This window comes from Anolis sagrei, chromosome 4 (assembly GCF_037176765.1).
Source record: "Anolis sagrei isolate rAnoSag1 chromosome 4, rAnoSag1.mat, whole genome shotgun sequence".
NCBI classification, from domain to species: Eukaryota; Metazoa; Chordata; class Lepidosauria; order Squamata; family Dactyloidae; genus Anolis; species Anolis sagrei.
This window is the reverse complement of record NC_090024.1, coordinates 141857787-141874794: the sequence shown is the minus strand read 5'-3', so window position 1 is coordinate 141874794 and position 17008 is coordinate 141857787. Positions and strand designations below refer to the sequence as shown.

The following is a 17008-nucleotide window of genomic DNA, read 5'->3' as shown; positions in this document are numbered from 1 at the left end:
AGCTCTTAACATACCCATTCTGGGTTGTATTTATAATAGTCTTATTTGAGCCTTTTAAAAGCACAAAACTAAGCTGTCAAGAAGGGTTTAACAAGAATTTGTATAGGATAGGATAAAATTCATTTCTGAAATTTCTAATCGCCTACTCAATTTTATGGGTTTTCATGTTATCCCGTGTGTCTGTATGTGTGTTTCCATCTATCTGTCTATCTGTCAAGCAAATATGTTAACGGACAAAGGCAAAAGATGAAATTCCCTCAGAGTTGTATGTGGCAATGTAACAAAAGCCTTACAGTTCTAAGCACACATATGTGACACTGGAGCCTATTTTCAATTAAATCTGCCCAAAATTTGTATTTGGGACTTTATGTTTTGTTTTTATTTTTTAAATTTAGGTCTGTATGATGCAGTTCTCATCTGGAAAATTCTCCTGACAGAACATGCCATCCGCTTCTTGGTGACAGGTTTTTTTTAAATAATAATAATGAGAAAATGATCACTCTGAATGTGGGAGGGGGGCAGAGAGCTATTCATAGTGATCAAACCCATTACAAGGCACTGCATTTGCCAGCAAATGCTAATCAGCATTGGCAGTTGTCTTTTATCATAATTAATTAGAGCCAGGATACACTTTTGGGGTATCAGATTTGCTATGCATAATGAAGGCAGCGTGTGAGGTTGGGCGGCAGTCATTGTATATCACTAAAAAGGAATTGCTTACCATGAATATATTTATATAACAAGTTTAGGGGTGTTTTTGTTTTGATTTTTAAAAGTACTGAACCAAAGTGTACCACCATGCAAAGGAATGCTGCCTAAGCATGGATGGATGATGATGTGTTTGGGTATAAATTCTGTGACTCGTGCTTTACAAATTGGACTGTATTTCTCCAAGCTCCGTAAAGGAATCCCAGCAAAAATGTTTGCCATCTCCTTGTGTTTTCTTGAGTTCTATAGAGGGGGAATGCCTCCTGGTTGTTAGTGTTTTGCTTCTGTTTTACAGATTGTGTAGTATAGGGCACATGTGGACAATGCAAGGGTCAAAACACCTTCAGAGTAATGAGCTATCGGTAACAAAGCAGAGCTTTGGCTTGCCATGTGCCACAGCTCTATTGAATATAGTTAGCATAATCTATTCCTTTCCCTCACCCTCAGCGGGTTGGAGTCACCTTTCCCTTCATCAGTAAAGACATCAGTTTCTGCATGTGAGATTCTATGGATCAATTCAAGTTAACACAGCAGATTGCATGATCAGATGGTAAGCAGAGGTTAAAAAGTCAGAGAGGATTAAAAAAAAAAACCTCAGGCATGTGTCATTTATTAACACTTCCTGCATTGGAGCAAATACCAATAAAAATATAATTGAGAAAAAGCTGTTACATTTGAAATCTCTTTACATTGCAGATATTAAAGTTCAGAAACTTTGTGATTTTGGAAACTCTTCATTGCTGAGTGTAATGACTTGAGTGGAGCTGAACCAACGTTGCGTTCAATAGAAATCTGCTTAGGGTTGAAGTAGTAATTTTCAAGGTTTTGTCTACATTTTAAAAAAGATTGCTTCATTTCTTCTTGGAGCAGTCAAATCTGGATTTTGTGGGGAAAGTTCATCCCCACTTCCTCCACAAACACAACATGGGTCACATGGTGCCGTTACCAAAACCCTGCGACCCTTAGCGTGCGATCTTTAGTCAATACCATCCCCTGTGTCAATGAGAAATCATTAATAATGAGATACTGCCAACTAGCTAAGCTATGCTGCATTAGCTCTTGCCAAAGCATGACATTTTTAATACATTAATAATATGACTGAAATGTAATGGAAAACTATTAATCACATACTGGACAGGTGCCAGAAATTTAAGCTATAATTGGCCGCTTCTTGTCAAGCATGCCAGTCGCATGTTCTGGCATCTGCCTGATGCTTAAATCACCTGCGTGATTGTCACCACTTTCCCCTTCCCAGCATACTGAATTCAATCAATGTGATAGTCTATAATTCTAGGTAATGACCATTATTATGACTCAAACTTGCTTTAATGAGAATTCATTATACAGGAGAAATGCTATAGCCCAATGAAGAGAGGGAGCTACTAGTATGACATTTAGTCTCTTACTCTTCTGCATTGTTCATAGCAGCTTGTATCTGTTGATATTGTGGTGGAAAGAATGAAAGTGTGGACAGGAGATATGAGGGAGGGAGGGGAGAAAAGACATCTCCCAAGTGTCTTATTAGGTATAGGCTGTTTGAATACGTATTCCTTTAGGAATAAAGGTATTCTACAAATATATTTATTTCCTCTGTCATACTTTGCACTAACATGGCTGTTATTAATTGTTTCAGGCCATTCTTTCATATCTGCATTAAATATATATTTTTGGTTTTATATAAATGTGATTTATTTTTCAAATGGTATTTCCAATGGGATTATTTCTTCAGTTCCATTGCGTTTTAGGAATTTTATAATTTTCAATTTTTATAATTTTATTAATAAGATTTTTATGCACTCAGTTCTTGTGGGTTTTTTCGGGCTATATGGCCATGTTCTAGAGGCATTTCTCCTGACGTTTCGCCTGCATCTATGGCAAGCTTCCTCAGAGGGTGAGGTCTGAGGAAGCTTGCCATAGATGCAGGCGAAACGTCAGGAGAAATGCCTCTAGAACATGGCCATATAGCCCGAAAAAACCCACAAGAACTGAGTTTTTATGCACTGTTAATTATACATATATAATTGTATTTATAGTTATGTATTGTTGCCTGATGTCATGCTTGAAGTGCTTCTGTGAGAAGCCCCGAGTCCCTTTGGATTGAAGGTGGTGGGGTACAAGTAAAGATGATGATGATATTATTATTATTCAATTGAAATTTCCCTCTCAATTATAGTAATTTAAAAATTATTTCACATCTTCCTCAAACATGTGCCTTCAAGACATTAGATTTGAAATGAATTCAGTACTATGCCTACTGAATTAAGGCATAAACCAATTTGGAGATGATTAGAGAAGACAAAAAATGTAAAAGGAAAAGAAAGCTCTCGGACAATGTGATGTAATTTGAAACAAAGGATCCTCAGATTTTGTTTTGAAATGCTTCTGTTTTTGGGACGGAGTTAAATTTGATGTTCCCATGTTGTGCAGCTGATTGCTAAAAGCAAATTCAACTAGCCAACATGCTTTCTTATACAATGCATTGCATGTAACAGCTGTACGATACCATTTTATGAAATGAATATAATAGGAAATTGCACTTGCATCCATAAGGCAATTATTGTAATTTGCTATGGAAACACAATTCAGCCATCTGTTGGCACTGCATAGTGTCTGTAGCGAAGTTCAGTTTCAAGATGATTCCTTATTTGAATAAGAGGAACTTGTTTACAAAATTGCTTTGAAGACAAGGTTCTCTTTCCTTGAAAGTGGGTGTTTTCGAAGGAACTGTAATCCTGCCAAAGTCACTAAAATGCTGTGTTCTTTTTATATGCCTAGCATTGTGAAAATAATAATAATATAACTTTTTAGAAGGTCAGACTTTAAATGAGCAAGGCAAGGTAAGAAGGTTTGTGAAGCAGCACAAGTGCCTCCGTATGTTTACTTGCAAAGGAAAAAAAGACTTAGTGGTGGTAGTTGCTAATTCATTAAAAAAACCAGATGATTTAAACATGGTTTTAGAGTCACATTTTCCATTCTGCAAGTGTTTTCGGTAAAGTTTGATGAGCAAGCACTGTCATTACTAAAATAAGCATAAATGCCTTTGAGTGTTATTTTACTATGGTCCTAGCCTAGACCAGTTATAACGAAGTTCAGGGGCCACACTGTTCTCCAGACACTATTGAATTAGAGAAGTTGGATCTTTTCTGCTCAGAAAATACCAGGATCTGTCATTTTGTTGGCATCTTCTACTTTGAGGATTTCAACACTTTTTGAGCATTTTATATAGATACACACATGCTATACAAAATCCAGACGAGATAGAATCATAAAATCATAGAGGTGGAAGAGACCTCATGAGCCACCCAGTCCAACCCTCTGCCAAGAAGCAGGAAAATCACATTCAAAGCACTCTCGACAGATGGCCATCCAGCCTCTGTTTAAAAGCCTCCAAAGAAGGAGTCTATGCCCCAGTTGGGGAAAAGATCCCTTTTCACATGTCTCAGGTGTGAATTATTTCCCCTTGCCTTTATAAAGAAAATAGTGGGGACACTTTGAATCACTGATACAAATAACTTGAAAATGTGTCAATGAACTGTGCAAATTTGGTTTGTATTTTCTAGATTTCATTTTAAAATCATTTAATTTGGAACACAGTATTTTATGCCCTCTGCATTGTATGATGAGGGAGTGGAGAGCATGGTTAAGAAAATTGATGTATCAAAGTACATAATAATAATAATAATAATAATAATAATAATAATAATAATAATAATACCAAAGGCCTAGATAGAGGGGAATTATTATTATAAGCTGCAAATGAATCAACTGTTATCTTTGTCATTAAACACAATTAAACAAAAGAAGCAGAGCTCTTCCAATACTAATGAGAAAAAAATCCAAAGAGACAGAAGTATGCTCATAATCTCTCTCTTATTAAGCTAACAAAAGCTTAGACGTGTTCTAGACATTTTGAGCTCTCTGAGGTCTTCTTTGCAAAAGATGAAAAGCACACAAGTTGTTGTCAGTCCTTTGTCACGGTAATAAAAGATCCTCTACCGTTGGTGGAATGGGATTTCTATCCCTGATCTGGTTATGAAATATGAGAACTGTTTTAAGTGCTGTCATTTTCTCTTGGGTTTTGCCAAGATGGAAAGGCTGTTCGTTTGTAGACAAACAGGAGGAAGGGGAAAACCCCAGAACATGGAGATAACATTCTGTATGTCTTTGTTAGAAGAGTCAAATCATTCATGTCAAAATAATTTTGGCAATGAGTGATTCCGCTACTTTCTTCATTCTAGCAATGCACCTCCACTAAAGGTTATCCAGATTATTCCAATTTATCTTTCATTATATCAAACCTCTTGAAATGCCAACATATCATATATTTTCTAATGCATTGATTCCTGGACAATAATTCTTATTTTTATTGTTTCTAAAAGGATGCCAGTGCCGGAAGGAAAGGATGATTGATGGCGGAGAGGCAATAGACATTCATCGTTTTGCTCCACCAACTGATTTATCACTTGTGCAGTCATCCCTCATGTGTTGAGTAAAGGGAGGATTGCTCAGGATTACTGACAACGCCACTGAGGACTGGAAACATTGCTGAGTTATTGTCTGCTTCTGGACATCATTTACCTGTGTGCTAAGAAGTCTTGAAACATTTGAGGGCAACAGATGGTTCTTCTGATTTGAATGGCATCTCTTCAATACTCTAGGCTTCCACCAAAGTTTCCAACTTTAAATTAAAAAAAAACCAGCCATCATAATCTCCATCTTGTCTTCTGGTTTGGAACACATTTTACAATTAATTCAGCCTCCTGTGTACATATATGTGTAATATAGACTGCACTTAGCTCTTGGCCAGTTATAGCTATCAAGACATCTGTCAAGGCTTTAGAGATGTATTTCTCAAGATTCTTGTCCCTCCATGCCCTTTGGGTTACTGTCTCATCAGTGATACAACACTATCCTTCAGTGTGGGGACACTATGATGTGTGCAAGACTCAAATTTACACAGATGAAGGGAAGATTTGGGATTACACAGCTTGTCAGCCAGAAGCCATTGATATGATGAAATACGTGAAAGTAAATTTGGATCCACCTAACATAACCTGTGGAAATCCACCAGAGAATTTCTGCGGAATGGTAAGAATCCCCTCCCCATGGTGTATTATGACAAATTGCAGTCCCCTCAGCAAGAAAAAGTGCATATCCTTTGCTTCAGTTTGTGGATCAAGGCCAAGGTTTTAAGTGTCAGGTAAAAGCTGCATGACATTGCATACTGTAGATCTGAAAAGCTTCTGGCAAGGAGGAAGCATCAAAGCTTTTTAAGCGGAAGAGTACAGTTAAATAGTTATTCAGCAATGTCCTTTAGGTCTGGTTGAAATCAATGGCAAAACTTCTGACTGCTTTAAGTGCAGGCTCTTTCCTTTGACAAATGGAGCATTTTGGGTAGACATTTGCCCAGACTCACCTCTTGGTTCACAGTGCAGATAGATCTGACTCTAAGGATACGTCAACTTCTCAGAGTGGGGACACAAATAATAGTTTCACTTCTGTACAGTGGTGTAAACAGGTTTCCTATAAGGATATTAATTTTTGTAAGCATTGAGGGTCTCAGACAAATGTCCCACCCCAATGGTGACTTAGGAGTAACCTTTTACAGAGTTTCTTTAAGAGTAACCTTTTCTCTCATTTCTAAAGCCATTTAACATGTGCTGCTATAAGTGTTGTTCCTTCTTTCCTGTCACTGAATGAACCCAAAGCAGGTCTTGTTAAAGTTCAAATGTGACAGAGGTATTTCTCCACTGTGAGATGAATAATCTACTGATGATGTATAGCAGTGCACAAGGAGTGTTAGCATAACTTGTATGTGAGGCCTACAGGTTCACATCCCATGAAATGATTTGCTGTCAAATATCAGCTCAGAAAATTTGATGACAGTAATGCCTTAGAGACTCAGGTGCCAGGAGACAGGGAAATGGGGTGTGGTCCTGTACATGTTGGTTTTTCAACCAACTCATATAATTTTGAAACTTGTTCCACAATTTAAGAGCACTGAATGTTTCAGCTGTGGTTTTTAATTTGCCATATTCATGCATTTGAATACATATTCTTATCCAAACATACACCTACATTATTTGAATTAGTCACAAACCTTCTTCTTATGTATTTGAAATGTAGGCCTTGGTGTTATATGTAGAGCCTGAGGAAAGAATTCAGGGAAAGAAGCAGAAAATACAGTGGCATGTCACCAAAGTCTGAATGCTGTCATATCCAGCTTACTTGATTTTTTTTTTACAATGTTTGCCGATATGTGTGAATTCTGTCTCAGACCATGTATAAAGGTTGACAGTAAAATTGCTCACTTATGGATGCAAGCTCATGTAAGCGTGCTGCCATATGCATCTTTCATTCATTGCTTTTGGACTTGGGCATAGGAAATTCAGAAGATTGTGCTCATTACATTGAAAGATCTACTATAGTAGATCATAACATAAAGGCAGTGTTGCAAACAATTCTCCACCTGTTCAATAACTGGGTTTTGTATGTATGAAGGAGGAATGTTTCCGTGATCAAGCCCATATTTTGCAAACCAAAAGACCTAGGATCTATCCTGGTAGCTTGGGATCATTTAGCAACTGATTGTACAGACCACTGTCAGGTCATCCTTTGTTAGGTCTCCAGCAGTGGAGGCTTCAAAGAGCCAAAATGTATCTTAGTAACCCAGCTCATAAGAATGAACTGGAACATAGTAGATAATATACTGAGATAACACAACTCTTTGATTCTCACAGTTGCTTATTCAGAAGTTGATATGGCTGCTCTACAGTGTGCAGGTTGTGCAACCTTTGCCCTCTGCTTGCAATAGTCTTTTCTGACTTCTTGTGTGTGAAGAAGATATCAGAGGAATGCATTCACCAAAGACTGCAAAATACTGAAAGGATGAGTGATGGCTCAGAAAGAACAAAGGGAATGGTGATCACTGTCTTATGAATGCCTAGAATAATCAACATACAAGGTGCATAAAATATTAACATAGATGACTTGACAGCCTCATGCATGATTGTGTCACTTCATTTTCTATGGTTGCCAGTATCTATATTAGTTAGCAGAGTCTGGAAATGGGTTTAGGGACTGATTGCTGGAGACTAAGATCAGCACTGGATTTGCATACCACTCATCCATCCATCCAGTTGTTCCTGCCAATGCAGCAAACCCTCTGTAACCCTCTGTAACCACTAAATCCATATTTGCAGTTTCACTTGCTTGTGCCTTGGAGGTAAATAGTTTCTGTAGGTATTTTCCACATCTTCCTGGTGATTCTATAGTATCCTTCCCCAAGAAGTTGCCATAGGCTTGTGTTAGAGGACCTAGCAAATTCCTAGGGAGAATATCACTGTAGGAATCTCTAGGTCTTCCATCCCAACTCTGTAAAATGTTGGGACTGAAAATGATGTAATTTAACAGAATTTGGTCATATTTGTAGTTTCATGGAACTGTGGTCAAGCTAGAAATATATTCTCCATGGATCTTGTTGGATAAATAGCCAGAAGTTTCCTGGGCTGAGTGGCTTACTCATTTCATCAAGGAAACTTGTGGAAACAACATGATTAAGTTGAAATGTTTTCACAGATTGACAAGTGCATGTAGGTCTGCATGGTGGATTATCTACCAGTGATATGACCACCCATTTGAGAGGACAGATATATTTCGCAAAAAAAAAAGGTCATGGTATATAACTATTTAAGTCTCTTGTGGTCAAAACAGCAGAGAAACAAATGTTTATTTGACTCGCGCTTTCATGAATGGCAGCCTACTTTTTGAGATGAATAATTAGAAAAAAAAATCAACACAATTCTAAAGTGCATAACCAAATTACAGTATATGATTACTTTGATGCCCTGTGCATTAAGTTGTTCAAGGAATTGATCAATTGATGTTTGGTTCTGCTAGAAAATGTGAATGAGAGACAAAAGCTTAATGACGAATAAAGATGTGAAGATCCGAGGTGAGGGAGGTGGGAATTTTGGTTGGGAGGAGGTTCATCCATTTTTTCTGCCTTTTTAGAATGATAATTAAGATGATTGAGATAGAAGGGGGGTGAATTTCACAACTCAAGGCCAGTTTTGTAGTTCTAGCCCTTTCAGAACCATGCTTCAGAGATTCAGTAGCTGCAGTCAATTACGATCCTGAACAGATTTTAGGTTGGTTGTGCCAGGAATTTTTCTTGAGTTCCTCAGCACGTGTTTAGGAAAAGATAATTATATATTGCCACCTGGACATCTGCCAGAATGATTTCTAGAGTTTAGGACTTGGAAAGGAATGCTACAGAATACAGTTCATCTTCAGGTCTGGGAAAAAAAAAATAGGAAGATGCTCTGTGAAATCCTGAGATTGGCAGAAGTATTTAATAGCTTAAAGTGGCCACAGATAAACAATACAGTGATGACATGTTGATTATTCTATATTGCAAAGTACAGTGTTCCCTCGCTGTTTCGCGGCTCACTTTCCACAGACTCGCTGTTTTGCGGTTAGGGTTTAGAATTAATATTCTAAACCCTAACCATGAAACAGCGCGTCCGCAGGCTCTGTGGCTGCCGGGGCAAGGTGGGGAAGCAGGCCCTGGCCAATCCACTGGTTGGATTGGCCAGGTCTGGCTTCTCCACCTTGCCTCAGCAGCCATGGAGCCCTGCAGAGACCCTGGGCAGCCCTACAAAGGCTGCTGAGGCAAGGTGGGGAAGCTGGGCCTGGCTGATCCAGGGGTGGGGCCTGCCACCAGTGGGCCAGCTGGCCAAACAGTGAGAGACTTCCCGCCACACAGGGGGCTTCTGAGAAGAAGAAGCCCCCCTGCAAGCAGCATGGCCAGTGGGAGGGTGCCCACTGCCAAAACAGCCCTTGCCCGGTAAGTTAGGCATGGCATTAGCCATCCCCTGCCATGCATTGCTGTGGCCCAGTCTGTGTATATATGTGTGTACATATATTTGTGTATGTGTGTATATTTGTGGTTCCTTATATATGTGTGGTTTTGCACATGCGTTGTAATGTATTTTTATTTTTTGGCTTTTTAAATTTCTTCTGCAGTGTTTTTTATGAGTGATGGTCACTCATTGGCCTGATATGTGTATTGTGTCCAAATTTGGTGTCAATTTGTCCAGTGGTTTTTGAGTTATGTTAATCCCGCAAATGAACATTACATTTGTGTTTTTTTACGTATCATGGGCGGCCCTGGAACGTAACCCCCATGATAAGTGAGGGAACACTGTATTCACTAATAGTTCCCAGAAAGTTGAACTATCTCTGCTGTTGCCAATTCACCCAACCAGCAACGTTGGGTTGCAACAGTAATATTGTATAGATAGCCAAACATTGCAGTCATTGTTACATCTTAGCAGGGATGGCCTTGTCAGAGTTTCAGCTGGTGAAGCATGTCCTCTTCTGGAAGAGCTTCATATTGTAAGCAAACATTCCCATTTTTTTTTTCTTGGTGGTTCTGTGAAAGATCACTCTTCTGCTTGGTTTAATTTGGACTACTTCTAAAATAAGTTTTAAAATTGGAACATGAATACCTTGTCAAATGAAAGCCAACACGTTGTAACAGTTTCAGCATTGGACGATCTCTTCACCAAAGGCTCAAAGTTTCAAATTCTGCTCAACTGTTGGAACCCATTGGATGGCTTTAGGTAGTTTGCACTCTCTCAGCCTCAGAAAGCATCAGGCACACCCTCTCTGAACAAATGTGGCTTTTTTTATTCAGAAAAAAACTAACACATAATCTATGAACAAACATAAAAAGCAAAAATACAAACCATAAAACAAAATATAAAGACAAAAAAGAGTAGAGATCCATTTTCCTGGTATAAAAAAACACACTTCACTACAACCACTAAACATTGATTAAATAAAAGTCTAAAATGCTTTACTTTCTCTACATAATAGTTTTATTCCCTCAATTTTATTTTTTTTTAAATGTCTTTCCTGGTTTTTTTTTAATCATGTCAGAAACGACTTGAGAAACTGAAATTCTATGGCTTGATTATGACTTGAACTTGCGTAATTTTAATTGGATGTTTTTATATGTGATATTTTAACATTTGTTTTAAATGTAAATTGTTATTATAATTCTCTTGTTTGGACATCTAATGATTGTCGATTGTGAGGCTACCCAACCCCCCCCCCCCCCTTCTCGGGGTGAGAAATATATAGATGGTATTTACAAACAGTTTACAGCAATGCCAGAAGCCAATTTTAAAAACCAAAAGGCTGGAGAATAAACTATCTTTTTGGAGCACAGCAAGTTGGAAGCCACTCTTATTTCCCTTGTGGAATGAAGTTTTATAATGTAGGCAATACTGTAAAGAAAGCCCTGTCTCTTTTATTCACCAAGGTAGCCTAAAGAGGTGGGATATACAGTAGAGCCTCTGATGAAGAGATCAAATTCTGGTTATGAAGTGGACTTTCAGCTATCCCAGCCTCAAGCCATTTAGGGCTTTATGAACTTGAAAAAATGAAAAATGCATGAAAGCGAGCATGCATAAATATTCAGATATAATATAAGGCCACAAAGCTTTTTAGGGCCCTATATGAATACTGGTCCAAATAGGTTAGAGCAACATAGAAAGGACAGGGGATATTGAGAATGCAGATAGTGGGACAGAAAGGGTAAAATGACTACTTGCAGATTGCTGGGACATACTTGTAATTCACAATAAACAGCTTGTGTTTTGAAAGCTGAAAGAGTGACAATTGAATGAGAAGATTGGCTCAGGACTTAGGGAGATTTGGCTGTCACAGCCCAGTGCACCATCTGAGTGGCTTAGAAGTGGTAACATTATCCTGGAATTATCTGCAGCCAATTTTTCCCTTCCTGGAGAGGTTATATCGAAGGCTTGAAGGAGCCTACAATTGGAGGAAGTCGGGTACATTTGTACAATTTACAGAGCAGAAGTGCTGATGGCAGCAGAAAAATGAGCTTTTGAGTGCCACTGTGGATCTCATTGCCAATCAAAACTAAATTAAGAAACAAAGATTATTAAAATGTCTTTTGTGCATGTAATTTTGGCATAATGTTGTGAGTTGGACCTTAAACATTGTCCTTGGAGATTTTCAGCATCATTAATACAGCGTGCCTTTCATTACAAGGAGACTTGCATTGCTAGAAAATCAGGGAAGTAAAGAGCTCACTGGTATAGTTAGCAATATCATGATTGTGTTTACTGAAATAATTAAACTGTTGGATTCCATCATTAGATTAGTATGGAAGGCAAAAAGCAAATGCAGATTCATTTGGAAATACTGTAATAATATATGCATGAATAGTTCAGGACAACAAATCAGCATTGTAGTCCAGCAATGATATCAAGAACACAATTTATCATAAAGTAGAGCAAAGCCTATTCAGATTGGATGCCTGCCTGCTTTCTGAAAATTGATTGCGGTGGTGATCCAGTTTTTGTGTTTTTATGAATTGGGGTTATGAGATCTCCAAACATTGTATAAACTTTGTTCATAGTTGTTTTATAAATTCTGTTATATCTTGATGTTTCTGATTGTTAATGGTTTTATGAAGGTGTTTGAGTATTTGGGCAGGATTGTCAATATTAACAAAATAGCGCCTTTATTAAGGTGTGATTCTTTACTTGGCACATGTTCCTCTCTATGCATAGGATGTAAGGTGTGATAAACTTTCATTTTTGTAAGGAAAAATTGAAATAATCTGGAACTCACAGAAGCCACATTGAAGCATGTATGTGGATTATTGGAAGAGATTAATAGGCAGAATTAACCAAACTGGCCATACTTCCTAACTAATGTGTGATCTATGTCAGTTTCAAAGGGGCAACTTCCATATTCATACTTTTGTTCCAGTTTACAGAGAATTGAGGCTTCAATCCCTATTGTGAAAACCCTACATCAGTGTTTCTCAACCTTCCTAATACCATGACCCCTTAACACAGATCCTCATACCATAAAATTATTTTCATTGCTACATCATAACTGTAATTTGCTACTGTTTTGAATCATCATGTAAATGTCTGATATATGCAGGCTGTATTTTCATTCACTGGACCAAATTTGGTACAAATACCCAACATGCCCAAATTTGAATACTGAGGTTCGGGGGAGGGATTGATTTTGTCATTTGGGAGTTGTTGTTGTTGGGATTTATAGTTCACCTACAATCAAAGAGCATTCTGAACTCCACCAACAATTGAATCAAACCAAACTTGGTACACAGGACTCCCATGACCAACAGAAAATACTGGAATGGTTTGGTGAGCATTGACCTTGAATTTTGGAGTTTTAGTTCACCTCCGGCCAGAGAGCACTGTGGACTCAAACAATGGTGGATCTGGATCAAACTTGGCATGAATACTCAACATGCCTAAATATCAACACTGGTGGAGTTTTGGGGAAAATAGACCTTGACATTTGAGAATTGTAGTTGCTGGGATTCATAGTTCACCTATAATCAGAGAGCATTCTGAACCCCACCAATGATAGAATTGGGCCAGGCCTCCCACACAGAACTCCCATGACCTACAGAAAATACTTTTTCTGAAAATACTTTGGTGACCCCTCTGACACCCCCTCACAATTCCCCCCCCCCCCGGGGTCCCAACCCCCAGGTTGAGAAACACTACCTTACATGCATAGATGCAACCACTTTAATAGTAATGCTGATCATGGCATGACAACATGACTGGCGTATCAGCATTCATTCCCAAAATAATGCTGGTGTCACTTACAGTCCATCCACTGTGTAAGACTGGTTTTTTGCCCAATGGAACAAGCCTTAGCACATCTGCTACAACCAGTCAGCATTCAGGGAGCTGTAGCAGGATGAATGAAAACTGGCACATCTCTATGCCAAGATAGAGGTGTACCAGGGTGCCTGTCATGTGGTGTACGTTTGTTATATACCAAGGCTGTGGCCTTGTGAAAGGAAGTATTGGACACCTTTCTTCAGGTTTTTTTTTAAAATAAAAAACCTACATACATAGTCATTAGTTACAGCTGTGCATGCCATCAACAGGATGCCAGCCACCATTTCTACATCCTTTTGGAGACAGTAATTGTAACAAAAAAAATTCAAACCTTAGGTTTAGACCAGAGTTTGTATAGGATTAAATGGTCCAAATTGTTCAGAGCCATATGTGGAGGTGTTCGGAATCTAAATCCTCAGCCTGATGGCAAGATTGCTATATGTCCAGAGATGGAAGAATCCAATACTACCAACAAAGAGGATTCGTTTTTAAAATACAGTAGATTAATATGCAGACATTGTTTGATTAGAGAAAAAATCACTAGTGACCTTTTAGAAAAAAATATCACTAGTAACTTTTTAAAGGGTCTGGAAACAACTGATTGACTTTTTGCAGAAAAAAAACCCAATTATTTTATAGCTGTGGATTTTGAGAATTGCTATGATTTAATTATCTAAAGCAGTCTTTATCAAGCTGTGCTCCTCCAGATGTTTTGGATGTCAGCTCCCACAATTCCTAACAGCTGATAAGGTGGCTGGGAATCGTTGGTGCTGAGGAACAGAGTTTGAGAAACGCCGATCTAAAGAAACGTTTTACGTATCTTAAAGTGAAAAGTTATGATTAAATGCATTTATAACCAACACAAGTTAGAAGTCACTTTTCTATTTCTATGTAAATTATTTTACTTATTTGGTTTCTATCTCCTTTTGATTTTCAGAAAACATTTTCCTGAAACACTTGTAATTTTTCTTGTATTTTGGAAAATGCTCACCTAAATAAATAAATAAATAACAGCACATGTCCTCTCTAAGAATCCAAGTAAAGGTTGGGTAGTCACATTTAACCTCCCCTTCCAGTCGCTTTTAATTGTACAGTTATGATTGAACACATTTACAGTATATGATTCATGGGTCTTAACATTGGGTTGTAAGATATGGCTAGCACTACCTAAGGAAGTGCTCTTTGGTAAGAACTATATCCCATACAGCAGTGGTTCTCAACCTGGGGTCCCCAGATGTTTTTGGCCTTCAACTCCCAGAAATCCTAACAGCTGGTAAACTGGCTGGGATTTCATAGAATCACAGAATCATAGAATCGAAGAGTTGGAAGAGACCTCATGGGCCATCCAGTCCAACCCCCTGCCAAGAAGCAGGAATATTGCATTCAAATCACCCCTGACAGATGGCCATCCAGCCTCTGCTTAAAAGCTTCCAAAGAAGGAGCCTCCACCACACTCCGGGGCAGAGAGTTCCACTGCTGAACGGCTCTCACAGTCAGGAAGTTCTTCCTAATGTTCAGATGGAATCTCCTCTCTTGTAGTTTGAAGCCATTGTTCCGCGTCCTAGTCTCCAAGGAAGCAGAAAACAAGCTTGCTCCCTCCTCCCTGTGGCTTCCTCTCACATATTTATACATGGCTATCATATCTCCTTTCTGGGAGTTGTAGGCCAAAAACATCTGGGGACCAGGTTGAGAACCACTGCCATACAGCAAACCAGTCTACTCATCTTCCTCAACAATGCCTCAGGTAAAAGAAGATTAATTCGGGACAAAGCAGGAAAACCCTGCTTTGTCCCAAATTAATTTGATACCCCATTAAAGGGATTTTTGTGTTCATTATGAGCTTAAAATAATATGAGAACCAAGTTTCAAATAGATTAGCAATCATCCAGTTTTTACATTACTCTTACAATAAACTAGAAGGCTAGACTTTAAGTACTATAGTACGTTTGATTGATTAGCCCATCAGCCGTATCAAAACACTTGACAAACACATTTAACACATACACATATAGCACACAAGTACAACAGAAGTTAAAATAAACAAGCTGTTAACAAGTGATCAAGATTCTGAATCAGATCAAATATCTGCAGCACCCCTACAGTTTATCCCAATCGACTCCAAATACGCAGTTCTCAGCTGAATTGCTTTATATAGTAAAAGGGCCATGTTGTATCTTATTTTAGCATTCTGGCCGGCCAATAAAAATGTAGTTTTAATATAAGGATCCCAGTGTGTCTTTTGCATAATGTATGGTCTGAGGTATTGGTTTTCTCTTTCTTATCCAAGTTACAACAGTACATGTGTGAGATCTTCTACCTCTGACACGCCACCGATACAAAATTGTTCATTATATGGAACTTAGTGAAACTGTCCATGTCTCCCCATTTATTCAGCTATTCAAATCTAGTTCTGGTAAATACCCTCCTGAGGTGTTTAGGCTTTTTTGTCTTTAGATATTGGGTTTTTAAAAAAGTGTGTTTAAAATGACTTAACATTTTCAATGAGCTGGCTTTACTGAGGGTAGCGATGTCTTTCTTTGGGCAATCTCCTAGTTCTTCTAGGAGATTTGGATATAGAATCGGAATTCCACAACTCCTAATGTGTTTTGTCAATTGAACTAGCCAAGATATTGATTTTTTGTCTGCTCCAACAGGCACAGTTTTGGTAGTCTGTCATTTGCCATAGCATTCAATTTTACCCAGTAGTTGTATGCCCTAGTTCTGGATAAACCATCAACTGTATATACTTCCAGTTCTGCTCTTACTGTGGCTGCTGGGGTTCTTTTGTCCACTTCCAGAAAACCTCACAGGTGCTTTGATTGAGATTGCTTTAATAATCGTACCTGGTTTAGGGCCCCAAACTTCAGCTCCGTATAAGAGCATGGGGGTAACCTTAGCCTTATATACTTCAAGAAGTGGATCTAAACATCCTGGTTGGCTATGATTTGTTAATTTAAGCAGTAAATTTGCACATTCTCTCACTGTGGCTAAGCTCCTTTGATGATGTGGGAGCAGAAAAAAAACAACTTTTAGATACATAAAAGTGCAAACTTGATCAATTGGTTCGCCATCAATGTCTTTTATGCCATTTGCCAAATGCCATTTTTTTTTACTCCAATTTATTAATAATAAGGAAATTGTTATGACAATAAGAATTAAATCTCAGCAGCCTACAGCCCAACTTGTGAATATGACAATAACATCATGCTATCATCTATGTTCATTTGTAATGTTCATTTGTGGGATTAACATAACTCGAAAACCACTGGATGCATTAACACGAAATTTGGACACTGCACCCCTTACAGACCAAGGAGTGACCATCACTCATAAAACCCCTCCCCCCAAAAGAAGAAAGGACTTAACCCCCCCCCCCCCCAAAGCTAAATGACAATATAGTGCATGCGTGCATCCCCTATACCAGCTCCCAGCATCCCCTAGACCAGTGGTTCTCAACCTGGGGTCCCCAGATGTTTTTGGCCTACAACTCTCAGAAATCCCAGCTAGTTTACCAGCTGTTAGGATTTCTGGGAGTTGTAGGCCAAAAACGTCTGGGGACCCCAGGTTGAGAACCACTGCCCTAGACCATG

The 17008-nt window shown here is 38.5% G+C and overlaps 1 protein-coding gene across 14 annotated transcripts in view; it reads left to right on the top strand.

The window, feature by feature from the left end:
- NTNG1 (netrin G1) overlaps positions 1 to 17008 on the top strand; it is a 332462-nt gene that overhangs the window by 47412 nt on the left and 268042 nt on the right. For all 14 annotated transcript variants that reach the window (XM_060774037.2, XM_060774039.2, XM_060774036.2 and 11 more), the window contains exon 2: positions 5088 to 5796. In XM_060774037.2, coding sequence (XP_060630020.1) covers positions 5551 to 5796 — 246 coding nt within the window. In that variant the 5' untranslated portion in view covers positions 5088 to 5550. The remainder of the gene's footprint in view (positions 1 to 5087; positions 5797 to 17008) is intronic.